Here is a 12158-nt window from a genome sequence, read left to right on the forward strand (position 1 = left end):
AAAACATCGACATGCACACACAACCACAGGACACAAACGTTCAAAAGTTTTATTGAAACACAACAGACAGTAAAAAAGTGAACAGAGATAGTAAGCTACAGTCACCCACGATGTCTAGCAGATTCAGGCTTACATTAGTGATTAATAAATCGGAGACAAGGCCAACAGGAAGAGAGAACTTTATAACTATAAAGGAAGATGCCATCACAAGTGCATGGATGCGACAGGTAGGTTCATCTAGCTTTTCTACATAGAAACTTTATAATACCTAAGATAGTGTAACAAAAACTGATGTACCAACTACTTATGGGTTTAAACTCTCAAAAAAGTAATTTCAGTACTTAGTTACCCAAGCTAGCAGAACAAATATGAGTACATACACGTGAATGGAAAATACCCATGCTAACAAAACAAATATGCGCACATACACATGAATGGAAAAAAACTAAAATAAGCATCACATTTCCTTAATTTTCAACACTGAATGTTATCAATTTGCTCTTGCGAATGTGACATTCAAATGTGAAAATGAACGAGCGGGTTCACATCACAGAGAGAAAGCAGACTGATACAATAACATAAAATATTTCAAGTTTGAGGACAATCGTATTATGTACAGAACTAGGTGTAACATTTATTTATTTTTAACTAAGAATGTTGGAAAAGAAAGAAAGTAGATGTTGATTGGAGACATTGAAAATACGTTTTTAGTTAGCCGCAAGCCAATTGTAGCCAAATCTTTCTCAGGGTGTATGTCTCAACCAGGACAATAACAACTGATTGAGGCTACTAGAACTGAATTTAATAATTTCTCCAAATTCTACAGCACCGAACTTTGGAAATAAGGGTCTGACTGCTTGTTAGCCAGATGAACTAATGGTCACAAAGTTGAAGCAGAATCCTGTGACTTACAATCCAACACCCACCCAGCAACAACTAATAAGCTACTAGCCTAGACGGACGGAAGACAGACATTTCTGACTGAACCGATGATCGTATGCATTTGTGTATACATGAGTGTGTGTATGTACATGTGTTACGTGTGTTTGTGAGGGAGGAGGAGAAGAGGAGGTGGGACCTTTACTTCCTCCCCGCGGCAGGAGGGGGCGGCGGCGGTGGGGCGAACTGGAACGGCGAGTGGCCCATCAGCCCCATCATGGGCTTGGCGGGGGTGAACTGCTGGGCCATGAGTGGCTGGGGGCCGGACGAGGGCACGGCGGCAGGCTGGCCCTGTGCCCCCGCGCCGCCCCCGGACCCCGCCCTGGACGAGCCGTACTGGTCGTAGGAGGAGTTGGAGGAGGAGCCGTAGCTGCTCCGGCCGTCTCTGGAGCTCCTGTCCCGGTAGGAGGAGGAGGACGAGGAGGACGAGCGGTCCCCGTCGCGGCTGCTGCGGCTGTCCCTGCTGAAGCTGCTGCTGCCGCCGCTGCTGCTGCCGCCGCTGCCCCCCCGGCTGTCCTTGCTGCTGCTGCCGCCGGCGCCGCCCGCGCTGCGCATGCGGCGCTCGCACTCGTCCTGGTACATCAGGTTGGGGTTGTTGGAGCTGGAGCTGGAGCTACTTCCGCTTCCGCCGCGGAAACGGGACCGGCCACCTAGCGACAGTAAAGGGAGGGAGAGTGAGAGACGAGACGCAAAACACGCCCGCCGTTAATCGGCCCCAGCGGCCTCCTATGGACTCGACTCAAACGGCCCACTAACGGCTGTCCTTCCTCAAGCCCAGACTAGTGAAATGATCTGTCCATGCAGCAAGATCATTTTACTTGATTGGAAATCTTAAAATAAGCTGGTTCGAGTCTAGAAATAAGATCGAAACTAGTAAATAGCTTTTAAAACAAGATAATTCATCTCATATTTCCAAATCTAAGATTTTAAATCTTGGCAAGTGCGGAACAATTTGCAGTGCAGTCCTCCTGGTTAACCACGGCCCCTTGGTTAGAGCTCTCACCTCCTCCCCCGCCCCCCCGGCCGGAGTCGACCAGCTGCAGCAGCTTGGGGTTGATGGCCTGCCGGGCCTCCTCCAGGACCCGGATCAGCTCCCGGGCCTGGCGCAGGTTCCCCGGGGTGAAGAAGGTGTAGGCCGTGCCCTTGTTGGTGCTGCGCGCCGTGCGGCCGATGCGGTGGATGTAGTCCTCGGAGGAGTTGGGGTAGTCGTAGTTGATGACGAACTTCACGTCCTCCACGTCTTTTGGGGGGGGCGGAGGGGTGAGGAAGGATTGAGTAGAGGGGCAGGAGGTTATTAATTCACAGGGAGGGAGAAGAGAGAAATAGATAAGTTAAGGTTAGGAAGTGTTTGCTGCAATACGGAGACAGTCCGTAGTGGTGTTGCTGCTCTCTGTAGCAAAGTCAGGGAGCGCGAAGGAGACATTTGCTTGATTTGTTTGATACTTTTTTTTTTAATACTTGTGGACAGACAATACCTCTAAGATACCCGTCTAGCTCTCCAACAGTCACTTACCTGTCTAAAAATAGGATGGACACGTCTATTCTGAGCACAACACAAAGAATACAGTCTTTCAGAGAGACTTACTCTGTAGGTCAAAAGAAAGGGATACTTCTGTACCCGTTCACAAAATACCAGAGAGCCAAAAACTGGGGTAGGGGTCACTCCACTAAAGGGAAGGCTGGATGAAGGGGTGAAGCAAAGGGCCATTGTTTGTTTTTGAGAGATTCAAATTAGTGCGAATTTACAAAAAATAAAAAAAAGTCTGTTTCTCATTACAGTTGACGTAGGGCTCTGACGACACTGCTCGGGGCTTTCAGGTCTCCGTTTTTGTGGTACCTGATGGTATAGAATAGGGGGTGTGTGGGGGGAGGGGCAGGGGGAGAGAGGGTGAGGTACTTACCCTGTCTGAGAGATTTAGAGATGACTGACAATGTTTGTTCTCTGTCCCCCCCTGACCTGTCCTGGTGGTCTGCAGGGGTAGGAGAGTGCCAAGGACAAAATGGGTCCTTCTTTTCCCCCCTTACCACTCCACACACCCCTCCCAAAGCTAGGGAGGGCCCGGATCCAAAGCCCAGGACCAGGACACAAGACCCAAGCTGGACAGGACCAGATTCCCCAGGGCCAGCTCCCAGAGCATGCCTGGACCTGGCTTCCTAGGACCAAGAACCCAAGCTGGACTGGATTGGACACCTGCCTCTTCCAAGTCTCCCTGCTTCCTGCAGCCTGGTAGAAGCTGGTTCTGTTGGTCAGGTCGTCAGGGGTCATGGCTAAATGGACTGGACTACTATTTCCAACTCTAGATGGCTGATCATAGTTAGAGGCTGGGGGATGGCTGTTTGGGTTAGAGGGCCGTGGTTATTATTTCCCACTCGTTTTGAAGGTATTTGTAGACGAGGGTATTTGGAGGAGACAAATAGAAAAGACCCTGGAAAGATGCGCTCCTCCCAGATCCTTCCTGGAGACTGGCAGCGTGTCCACGAGCCCAGGAGTTCAAGTGCAGTAACAAGAAACAGACAGTACGGCGTTGGTGTGGCACTTTAGGGGAGCCTAGAGCACCTAGGGGCTTTGGCAAAGTGGGGACCATGAGCATTTGTAGCAGGGGGGGGGGGTAGTTGCTGAAAGGAGGATCATTCCCAAATGTTTTCTGATCCCTCCAAATAAACACAAAGAAAAAGGCGTAGGGGCAACCAGGAAGAGAAAATGTAGAGGACTGGGACGGCAAAAGGTCACCAGGCAGACAAACAGCGGTGTGGTCAAGCACAAGGTTAGAGGGGAAGCAGGAAGAGAGAGTTGATACTGTGGGCTGACAACAGGGGTGGCGGGGAGAGAAGGTGGAGAGAGAGAGGGCAATAGAGAAAGATCAAAGGGCAGAAAAGGAAGAATAAAGAGAGAGAGAGGGAGGGAGGGAGAGAGAGAGGGAGGGGGTAGAAACGGGGGGCAAAGGACATACAGAGGGAGAGAGAAAAGGCGAGGGAGAGAGAAGGAGAGAGAGAGGGGTAACAAAAGGAGACGGCGGAGGGAGAGGGCGAGGTAGAGAGAGAGAGAGAGATAAGAGAGGCGGCTCCTCCAGGCCAGGACTCCTGCCAGCCAGGACCAGACATGACGACGCCTGCAGAGGGAGAGGCCGGCCGGCACAGCCAGGGGTTGGGGCTCCGGGGTGGGGTCTGTCAGACAGGTGTGGTGGGGGGCGTGGGGGTGGGGCTGTAGGGGCAGTTCAGAGGGGAGCGTCCGGCAGAGCAGAGCAGAGGGGTCCCTGCCTCGCCCGGCCGTCCTTCCTCCCTGCTGCCTCGCTCGGCTGTCTTCTCGTAACGCACCACCTTGTCTAGGGCTCGGCATCGGGGGGAGGGGGGCGAACTTGAGTGTGTCTTCACACACCGGGATCCAATTCTGGACAAAAAAAAAATCAAAAATGTCACCTGGAAAACCGGAATTTAAATGTTTGTGAATGCCGCCGTGGCTGGTGAGAGACTACAATGATGAACGCTGCTTAACTGGGGGGGGGAGGGGCTTGACAAGCCAGGGTTGCGTATCGTGGGGAATCCTCCACTATCAGGGTCTTTTGGCTTCACCGAGTCCGGTGCTGACAGAAACCACGGCGGCTGGACTGCTAGAGTGGTGCGTTACTGCCGCAGGAGGTGGCATAGGTGGAGGGCGGCCGCCCCCCTCCCTTGCCCTCCCAGCTGACCGCCTTGCCCCACCCCAGGGGCAAATTTGGAATCGCAGCAGCACCCCTGGCTCTCATCCCCCCCCCCCCCCCCCCCCCCCCCGTCCCCCCCAGGCAGTCAGACTCCTGGAAGGGGGGAGAGGCTTTTTGAGGGCTCTGGTCTGGGGGTTTCGGAGAGATGGCTGTGTCTGGGACTGATTAATCAGGCCGTGTCTCTCCCCTGCTGTGTATTTTCTCCGCAACTCAGGCTTCGATTAGTCATGCCTAGGTCCGGCTGCAGGCTCCCGAGGGCCTGTGCGCTTCTAGTTGCCGGAAGAGAGACTTGGAAACAAAATGAAAATAAAAGAAATGAATACACAGAAAACAAAAAACAAAATTAGGTTAAAAAAAGTTTCCAGATCTGGTTACGGGGCTGCAACACCAACCACCATAACCTTATGATAGCAAGTTCACACTGACAACATCACTGTCCATATCTACATGCTCATCATTCACTCATCAACTGTATCATTCAAGGCCCAGATTCAACCCGTTGCAAGGCACTCCTCTAATAAATCCCAGCTCCAGTAACATGCTATACTTCTCAGAACAAGAAGCCACACCTCACACTACACAAATGGGCAGCAGGGTATGTCTGAATCTGTGCTGTCGACGCCAATTCATATCGATAATAGTAGTACTAAAACCTACTGAATTTTAACATGCCATGAGCCTAGTATGCTAACCATGTCACCATTCTAGGTTTCATACTAACCATATTAAGTGACTGTGTGTGTATATATACTGTATATACATATATCTACTGTGTATGTGTGTAGGTGCTGTGTGTGTGCGCGCATGTGTGTACGTGCCGTCTCTTGCATGAGCGTGTGTATTCATGCTGAGGGGTGGCGCCATTACATCCAAGCACCCAGGACCTTACCCAAACCACGCGAGGCCACATCGGTAGCGATCAGAATGGGGGCCTTCCCGCTACGGAACTCTAAAACAGGAAAACACGTGAGGGGAAGTCAGATTAATACACACATCACCAGACCAGACAACAAGGCCCTTTTCCAATACCAAGTTCGCACAAGTTCGGAAGTTCTCATCAGAGTATGAACTCCCGAGGACGGGAGGACGCAAGTTCAGTCATTCAGCAATTGGAACAGCAGCGTCCTTGTTGTCACCATCTCAGCTGTTTTGTGAACATTTTATCCAAATAACGTCCGTTTCTACTAGTTTAGATAGATTATTTAGATAGGCATTTTCAATGGTGTTGCCCTAACAACCGTTAGCACAGCCGCTTGATTCGAAATAATTTCTGGGATATCTGGCTGTCTCAAGTCCACACAAGTCTGCTCCGATGCATCCTCGATAAAATGGGCGGAGCAAGAACACATCCTGGCATTTGATGCGGACTTGGGACTTGCGTCCTTTTGAATTGGAACAGTACTTGGGCTCCGACTGATGACGTTTTTCAAGTTCACAAGGACACAAGTACACAAGTATGCGTATTGGAAAAAGGCCCTACAGAACTGTGGACATGGCCGACTTCATCCCTGTGACAATCTTGACACTTCCCCCTGACGTCTTACCTATCAGCACCCAGTCTCTTTCTGGCTGGCTCTTGTCACCATGGATACACATGGCTGGCCAACTGAGGAGAGAAATCAAGCAGGTTTCAGGTTAGTGGGCGATGCACTGGGAGATCAGAGTATTGGCGTAGTGCGTGTGTGTGTGAGAGAGCGTATGCATGTGTGTTGAAGAGGATAGGGCTACAAGGTGTATCTGTAGTCTGTAACAACTGTGTTTTTTGCTGTATCGGACTGACGAAGGCCTGTGTGCAAACGAAACCTGTTAAAATACGAGTAAGAAGTGCTCATGTGAGAATGTGGGGTGTGTGGGCGCAGGCTGGTGCAAGTACCGCAGATAAGTGTAATGATGACCAGAAAGTTGGCAGTGAGCCCAGAAACACCGTGTACCAAGATGAAGCGATGCGCGAGCTCACACCCCAAGAATTGTTTCCTTGCTAAAACTGACCAAAATCATTCTCGAATAGTCTACTGTTCTTAAGACCGAAAATGTAAGAAAAAAATCAAACTCGTCCCTACCATGAATGTATCTTTCTATTTGGATCCTTCTCTGGGGATTAGACTGCCTGAATGTTGCTCTCTGGGACGTTTTGTCACAAACTAGACTCTTGCTCACTAAACCTATGTGACCATACAGTATCTGCTGTCCCCTGCACACATGACACCAGGAAGAAACAATATTACTGGGGAAAAACAAAGTGTTGTGTGCGGAGGACTGCAGATACTGTATGGAATGAGCTAGATGGACTCAGAAATATGTCTGTCTCCTCCATTAAGAAGAACCTAAAGAAGAAACTTCTGTCTACACATGATACATCGATGTTTGTTTACGCTTGGCGGACTGATGATGTGAACGTTTTAGTTGTAGTGTTCACCTGTTGTTATTTGTTTTATGCCTGGGTCCCCTCCCAAAAGCAGCTTAGGTATCTTATTCTGAGGTTTCCCTTTCATACATTGAGTTTGTATCTGGTGACTATTAATTTTTTTCATGTATCTTTATGTGTGGATAAATACTTTGAATTGAACTTTTTTTTTCTTCTTTTTTTTATAAATAAAAATAAAAAAGCCTAGAAGGACATTTTGAGGTCTAGAATGATGATCTTCAGTGTGTGTGTGTGTGTGTGTGTGTGTGTGTGTGAGAGAGAGAGAGAGGGGGAGGGTTTTCTTCCTCTGCTCACCCGTCTCGTCTCATCCTACGAGTCAGATCATCGCAGCGTTTCTTGGTCTCCACAAAGATGATGGTCTTGTTCTCCTTCTCAGCCATGATCTCCTCCATCAGCTGGAGCAACCTGGGGGGAGAGAGGGAGAGAGAGAGAGAGAGAGAGAAAGAGAGAGACAGAGAAAGAGAGAGAGAGAGAGAAGGGTGTCCAGGACTACATCACAACGGATGGCCAACATGCTAATGCTAATAGTTCGAATGGAATGAATGGAATGATGATGGTAGGAAGTACAGCCAGTCGGCCATCTATCCATCCTCACTTGTTGTCCTTCTCGTTCTCCATGCAGACGTCGACTATCTGCAGGATGTTGTGGTTGGCGCTGAGCTCCAGGGCGCCCACGTTGATCTGGACATTGTCCCTCAGGAAGTCCTCTGCCAGCTGGCGCACCTCCTTGGGCCAGGTAGCACTCCACATCAGGGTCTGCCGGTCCGGCTGGAGGAGAGAGGAAAGGAGAGAGCTGGGATTGTAGACAAGAACTAAACACGGCCTTCCCTCCTCACAGCGATGCCCAATTCAACATTATGAACGTGTCACCAACACACAGTAATAAAAAATGCTCACCCTGATCTGGTCTACGATCTTGCGGATCTGCGGTTCGAAGCCCATGTCCAGCATGCGGTCGGCCTCGTCCAGGACCAGGTAGGTGCAGCGGCGCAGGTTGGTCTTCCCCGCCTCCAGGAAGTCGATGAGGCGACCCGGTGTGGCGATGCAGATCTCCACGCCTGGGAGAATAAAGTTCATGTTCACTTCCTATTCGGATTAACCTACTCAAATTAGGAGAAACGTTGGTTTTTGTGTCAAATAAATATATTTTTGCATCAGAGCTTCGAGCGTGCAGCGACTTTAATTTCCACTTTCTACTCCATAGCAGAGTAGCTGTGTGCTACCTTTTGAATGAGCAGGCCTATCAAAATGAAATGAGGCCAATGATTTTCCATTTTACACACACGCGCGCGCACACGCACACACACACTATTCTTCCTCACCTCTCTCCAGGTCCCTGATCTGCGGCCCTTTGGGTGCGCCCCCGTACACACAGGTGCTCTTGAGGCGCGATGACCTGCCGTATTCATGCGCAACCTGCTGCACCTGCTGGGCCAGCTCTCTTGTAGGGGCCAGGACCAGACACTAATACACACACACACACGCACACACGCACGCACACACGCACGCACACACGCACGCACGCACACACACACACACACACACACACACGCATGACAGGAAAGCCTTAAGTTGAACATCATTATCATAATCCCTAGGCAGGCACTACATTACAGATAGATTCATGCACACATTGACATCATGAAATGTCCACTCTGACAACAAAAAGCCTGGTGAGGTACTGACCTAATTTCAATGGCAGTGATATTATCCAAACAAAACTCCCAAATCATAAACAGTGAGATTTAGTCCAACTAAGTCTAGTCCAACCCTAAGAATGTTGAGATTCTCCATATAAAGTGCTTGTAGGTTTAGACTGTCTGGGAAACCTGTCCACACAAATACGACTATAGGACTTACGATGGGTCCATCTCCTCTCTCCAGGTAGGGCTGGTGGTTGATGTGTACTATAGCTGGCAGGAGATACTGAGGGGAGGGGAGGCAAGACAACAGGATAAGTACATTACATCTGACCGGGCAGGAGAAAATGGCCTATGGATTTCCACACAGGGATGAGGTGAGGTCGCTATGAGCATAACCAGATACTCTGCTCTGTATTCACACTCTGCTCTCTCCACTTTCGTTTCATTTTGGTTTCACAGAACCCCCTATGTATCGGGCTTGTGCGCCGCTCTCGTAGTCATTTTTGTTGGACAGCGACGGGGGACGGACGGTGGTGTCTCACCGCCAGGGTTTTCCCAGAGCCGGTCTGGGCGATGCCCACCATGTCTCTGCCACTCAGGGCCAGAGGGAAGCCCTGGGCCTGGATGGCCGTGGGCTCCTTGAAGTTCAGCTGGATCAGCACATCCATCACATACTCTGGGTCAGAAGCAGAAGCACATGGATCAGGATCAGCAACAGCTCTAGGCACACTGGTGCATGTAGGCTACACTAGGCTCAGATTGTTAACTGCCAGGTTATTAACGATCATATACAACGGCCAATATCAAAGTTTCGTCACATGGTCCACTCTCGAGATATAGCCCATCGTCGCAAACACACTCAATAGATCCATAGGAGCATAGACAAAATCCCTCGAAAACACCATAAACTCAAAACGTTTTCAAAGACAGGAAACTCACTGAGTGGTCATTGGTGTCCGTTGATGTTCTGGCAAATTGCCACAAAGTATGCTTCTGATCGCGTTTTATTGATCAAATTATATATCAATTTATTTGTATTGACAACAAAGCCAGATATGTTTAGATTAATCCACGTCCAATATTTGTTTTGATCAACAAATACTTCTACCCAACACTATTAATGAAATACCAGCTGCAAAGCAATCCTAGGCTTCTCGACTTGTTGTTGTTGTGTACAGTAGACTTGTGACCTGGAAGCAGCTCTTCTTCTTCTATGGTAGCTTCCAAACTCAGTCAAGACCTCCTAAAGTTCAAGCGGAAGTTTACACACGTATGTACTGCGAGTGAAAATAGTTCTACGCTAAATGATAAATAAAACCTGATCGGAGGCATACTTTGTGGCGATTTTTTTGTCATAACATCAACGGACACCAGTGACCACTCCGTGACTTTCCTGTCTTTTAAAACAAGTTTATGGTGTTTTTGAGGGATTTTGTCTATGCACCTATGGATCAATGGAGTGCGTTAGCGGCGACAGGCTATATCTCGAGAGTGTAAGTAAGTAAGTAAACCTTTATTTGTAAAGCACATTTCACACGACAGCAGTCGACCAAAGTGCTGAACAGTAGTAAAAATAATAGTTGATACAAATACAAAACAGGGAATATGCAACAATACAAAGATTAAAAACAGACACAGCTTATTGTCAGGGTGAATGAAAAGCCAGGGAAAAACAGACACAGCTTATGGTCAGGGTGAATGAAACGCCAAGGAGAAAAGGTGAGTTTTCAAGGAGGATTTGAAAATCTCAAGGGTCTGCGCTGATCTAATATGAAGAGGCAGATGGTTCCAGAGCCTGGGGAAGCCGCCGCAGAGTGCACCGCTTGACGAAACTTTGGTTTGATGAAACTTTGATATCAGCCATTGTATATGATCGTAAATAACCTTTTAACATGGCTTATAATGCTAAATTCCGACCCTGTCCTTTAGGCATGAGTCCTGTGTGAATGTGTGTGTGTGTGTGCCTGTACTCACGTGGGAAATGAGCCTGAGAAAAACTGGTGAGTGGTTTAGGACAGCCTGTGCCTCGGATGGTGATCTCTTTCTTCCTGCGAAACTCCTCTAGGTCATACTGGAACACAAACACAATATGCGATTCAACCATAGGCATCAAGTGGAACATCATCATGCAGATCTTATCATCCTGGGAGGTGTGTGTGTGGAGGTGTGTGTGTGGAGGTGTGTGTGTGTGTCAGCAGGGGGGGTACCTGGCTCATGCGCTGTACATCTGGATGTTCTTTGTAAAAGTTCTTCTCGAACTTCGGCAACTCGTCCATGTTCCATTTCTTCTTGCGGAGACGCTCTCCGGGATTCCCAAACTTCCCACCTCTGCTCGAGCCGAAACGGGGGCTCCTTATAAGGACATAAGAACATGAACATGAACATACGGCTAACTTACGCTAGTTCATTTTGTGTCTTGAATTAAACTAATACAATTAATAAAAAAAAAAACGGCCAGGGGCATTGAGCTTGCTGGCTAACTATACTAGCAGCAAGGTAAAACGTTAGCTAGCTAGCTCAAGTTAACGTTAGACCCGAGGTCACTTACCCCCTGTCGCGACCGCGGTCCCTGTCCCTGTCACCGTATGACGAGCCTCCTCTCATTTTCGGGTTCAGGCGTTAGCTAAGCAACAGCTAGGTGCAAACTGCAAAATAAAATCAAGATATTTGTCAGTTGAAAGGGCCACAGCTAACGTTACAAAGCTTAGCTACGTTAGTTGGCCTGAGTTAGCCTGCCTAGCTAGCTGGCAAGTTGTTACCCACCTAACGTTTGCTACCTAGCTAACTAGCTAATAGTGTAGCTAAAGATAACAGGGATAGACGAAGATAAAGAGCGTTTCGACATTATTGAGGTTAGGAACCTAAAAATACCCTCAAAACAAACCAAATTCAGGCGGACAAGGAGTGCAGTCTCTCGCTGTTGTTGTGGATCTTTTTTGGGCTGCTAGGGCTTCTTCTCTCGATTTACTGGCGGCGGATCGCAAACAGCGTCAAGGTGCACACCGCCATCTACTGTACAAGGGTGTGTAATATCATGTCATTTTGCCTAGTTCTGTTTACATGGCGTGGTCTGCCCTGTTGCAGTGAGTGAATTCAGGTAATAGAGAATCAGGTGAGATTACAAATGCTACTAAACTTCCTCTCAAATAAATTAACTCAACTCAACTTTATTTATAGAGCACTTTAAAACAACCACAACTGAAACAAAGTGCTGTACATAAGTAATCTTAAAAACAAAACAAAAAACAATAAAAACAATAAGAAGAAGTAAAACAACAAGTCTCATGCTGGGTTGAAAGCCAAGGAATAAAAATGGGTTTTAAGACTAGTTTTAAAAACAGACAGTTAGGAAGCCTGTCTAATGTGCAAAGGTAGGTTGTTCCATAATTTGGTAGCAGCAACTGAAAAGGCTCTATCCCCTCTGAGCTTTTACTACAGGCTTCCTCTCCTGCC

General features: G+C 48.3%; 1 protein-coding gene across 1 annotated transcript; it reads right to left on the reverse strand.

The window, feature by feature from the left end:
* Nucleotides 1-69: 69 nt before the first annotated feature.
* On the reverse strand, nucleotides 70-11666 carry LOC311308940 (putative ATP-dependent RNA helicase DDX17). Its single transcript, XM_084438039.1, has 14 exons — nucleotides 11590-11666; nucleotides 11254-11350; nucleotides 10913-11057; nucleotides 10680-10776; nucleotides 9248-9381; nucleotides 8923-8988; nucleotides 8385-8526; nucleotides 7960-8120; nucleotides 7658-7830; nucleotides 7357-7467; nucleotides 6182-6243; nucleotides 5527-5586; nucleotides 1943-2179; nucleotides 70-1589 (listed from the first exon to the last, which is right to left on the reverse strand). Exons 2-14 carry the CDS (start codon nucleotides 11307-11309, stop codon nucleotides 1081-1083), a joined length of 1953 nt encoding a protein of 650 aa, XP_084294165.1. The 5' UTR covers nucleotides 11310-11350; nucleotides 11590-11666; the 3' UTR covers nucleotides 70-1080.
* Between the last annotated feature and the right edge of the window lie 492 nt (nucleotides 11667-12158).

This window comes from Borostomias antarcticus (genome assembly GCF_949987555.1).
Source record: "Borostomias antarcticus genome assembly, chromosome: 5".
Taxonomy (NCBI): Eukaryota; Metazoa; Chordata; class Actinopteri; order Stomiiformes; family Stomiidae; genus Borostomias; species Borostomias antarcticus.

Excerpts from the sequence above, each read along its gene's own strand:
- LOC311308940 (XM_084438039.1), bottom strand. The coding sequence starts at position 11,309 with ATGAGAGGAGGCTCGTCATACGGTGACAGGGACAGGGACCGCGGTCGC. Across the intron at positions 10,777-10,912 it reads ATGTACAGCGCATGAGCCAG|TATGACCTAGAGGAGTTTCG; the intron begins GTACCCCCCCTG and ends TTTGTGTTCCAG. Across the intron at positions 9,382-10,679 it reads TTCTCAGGCTCATTTCCCAC|AGTATGTGATGGATGTGCTG; the intron begins GTGAGTACAGGC and ends CTTCTGACCCAG.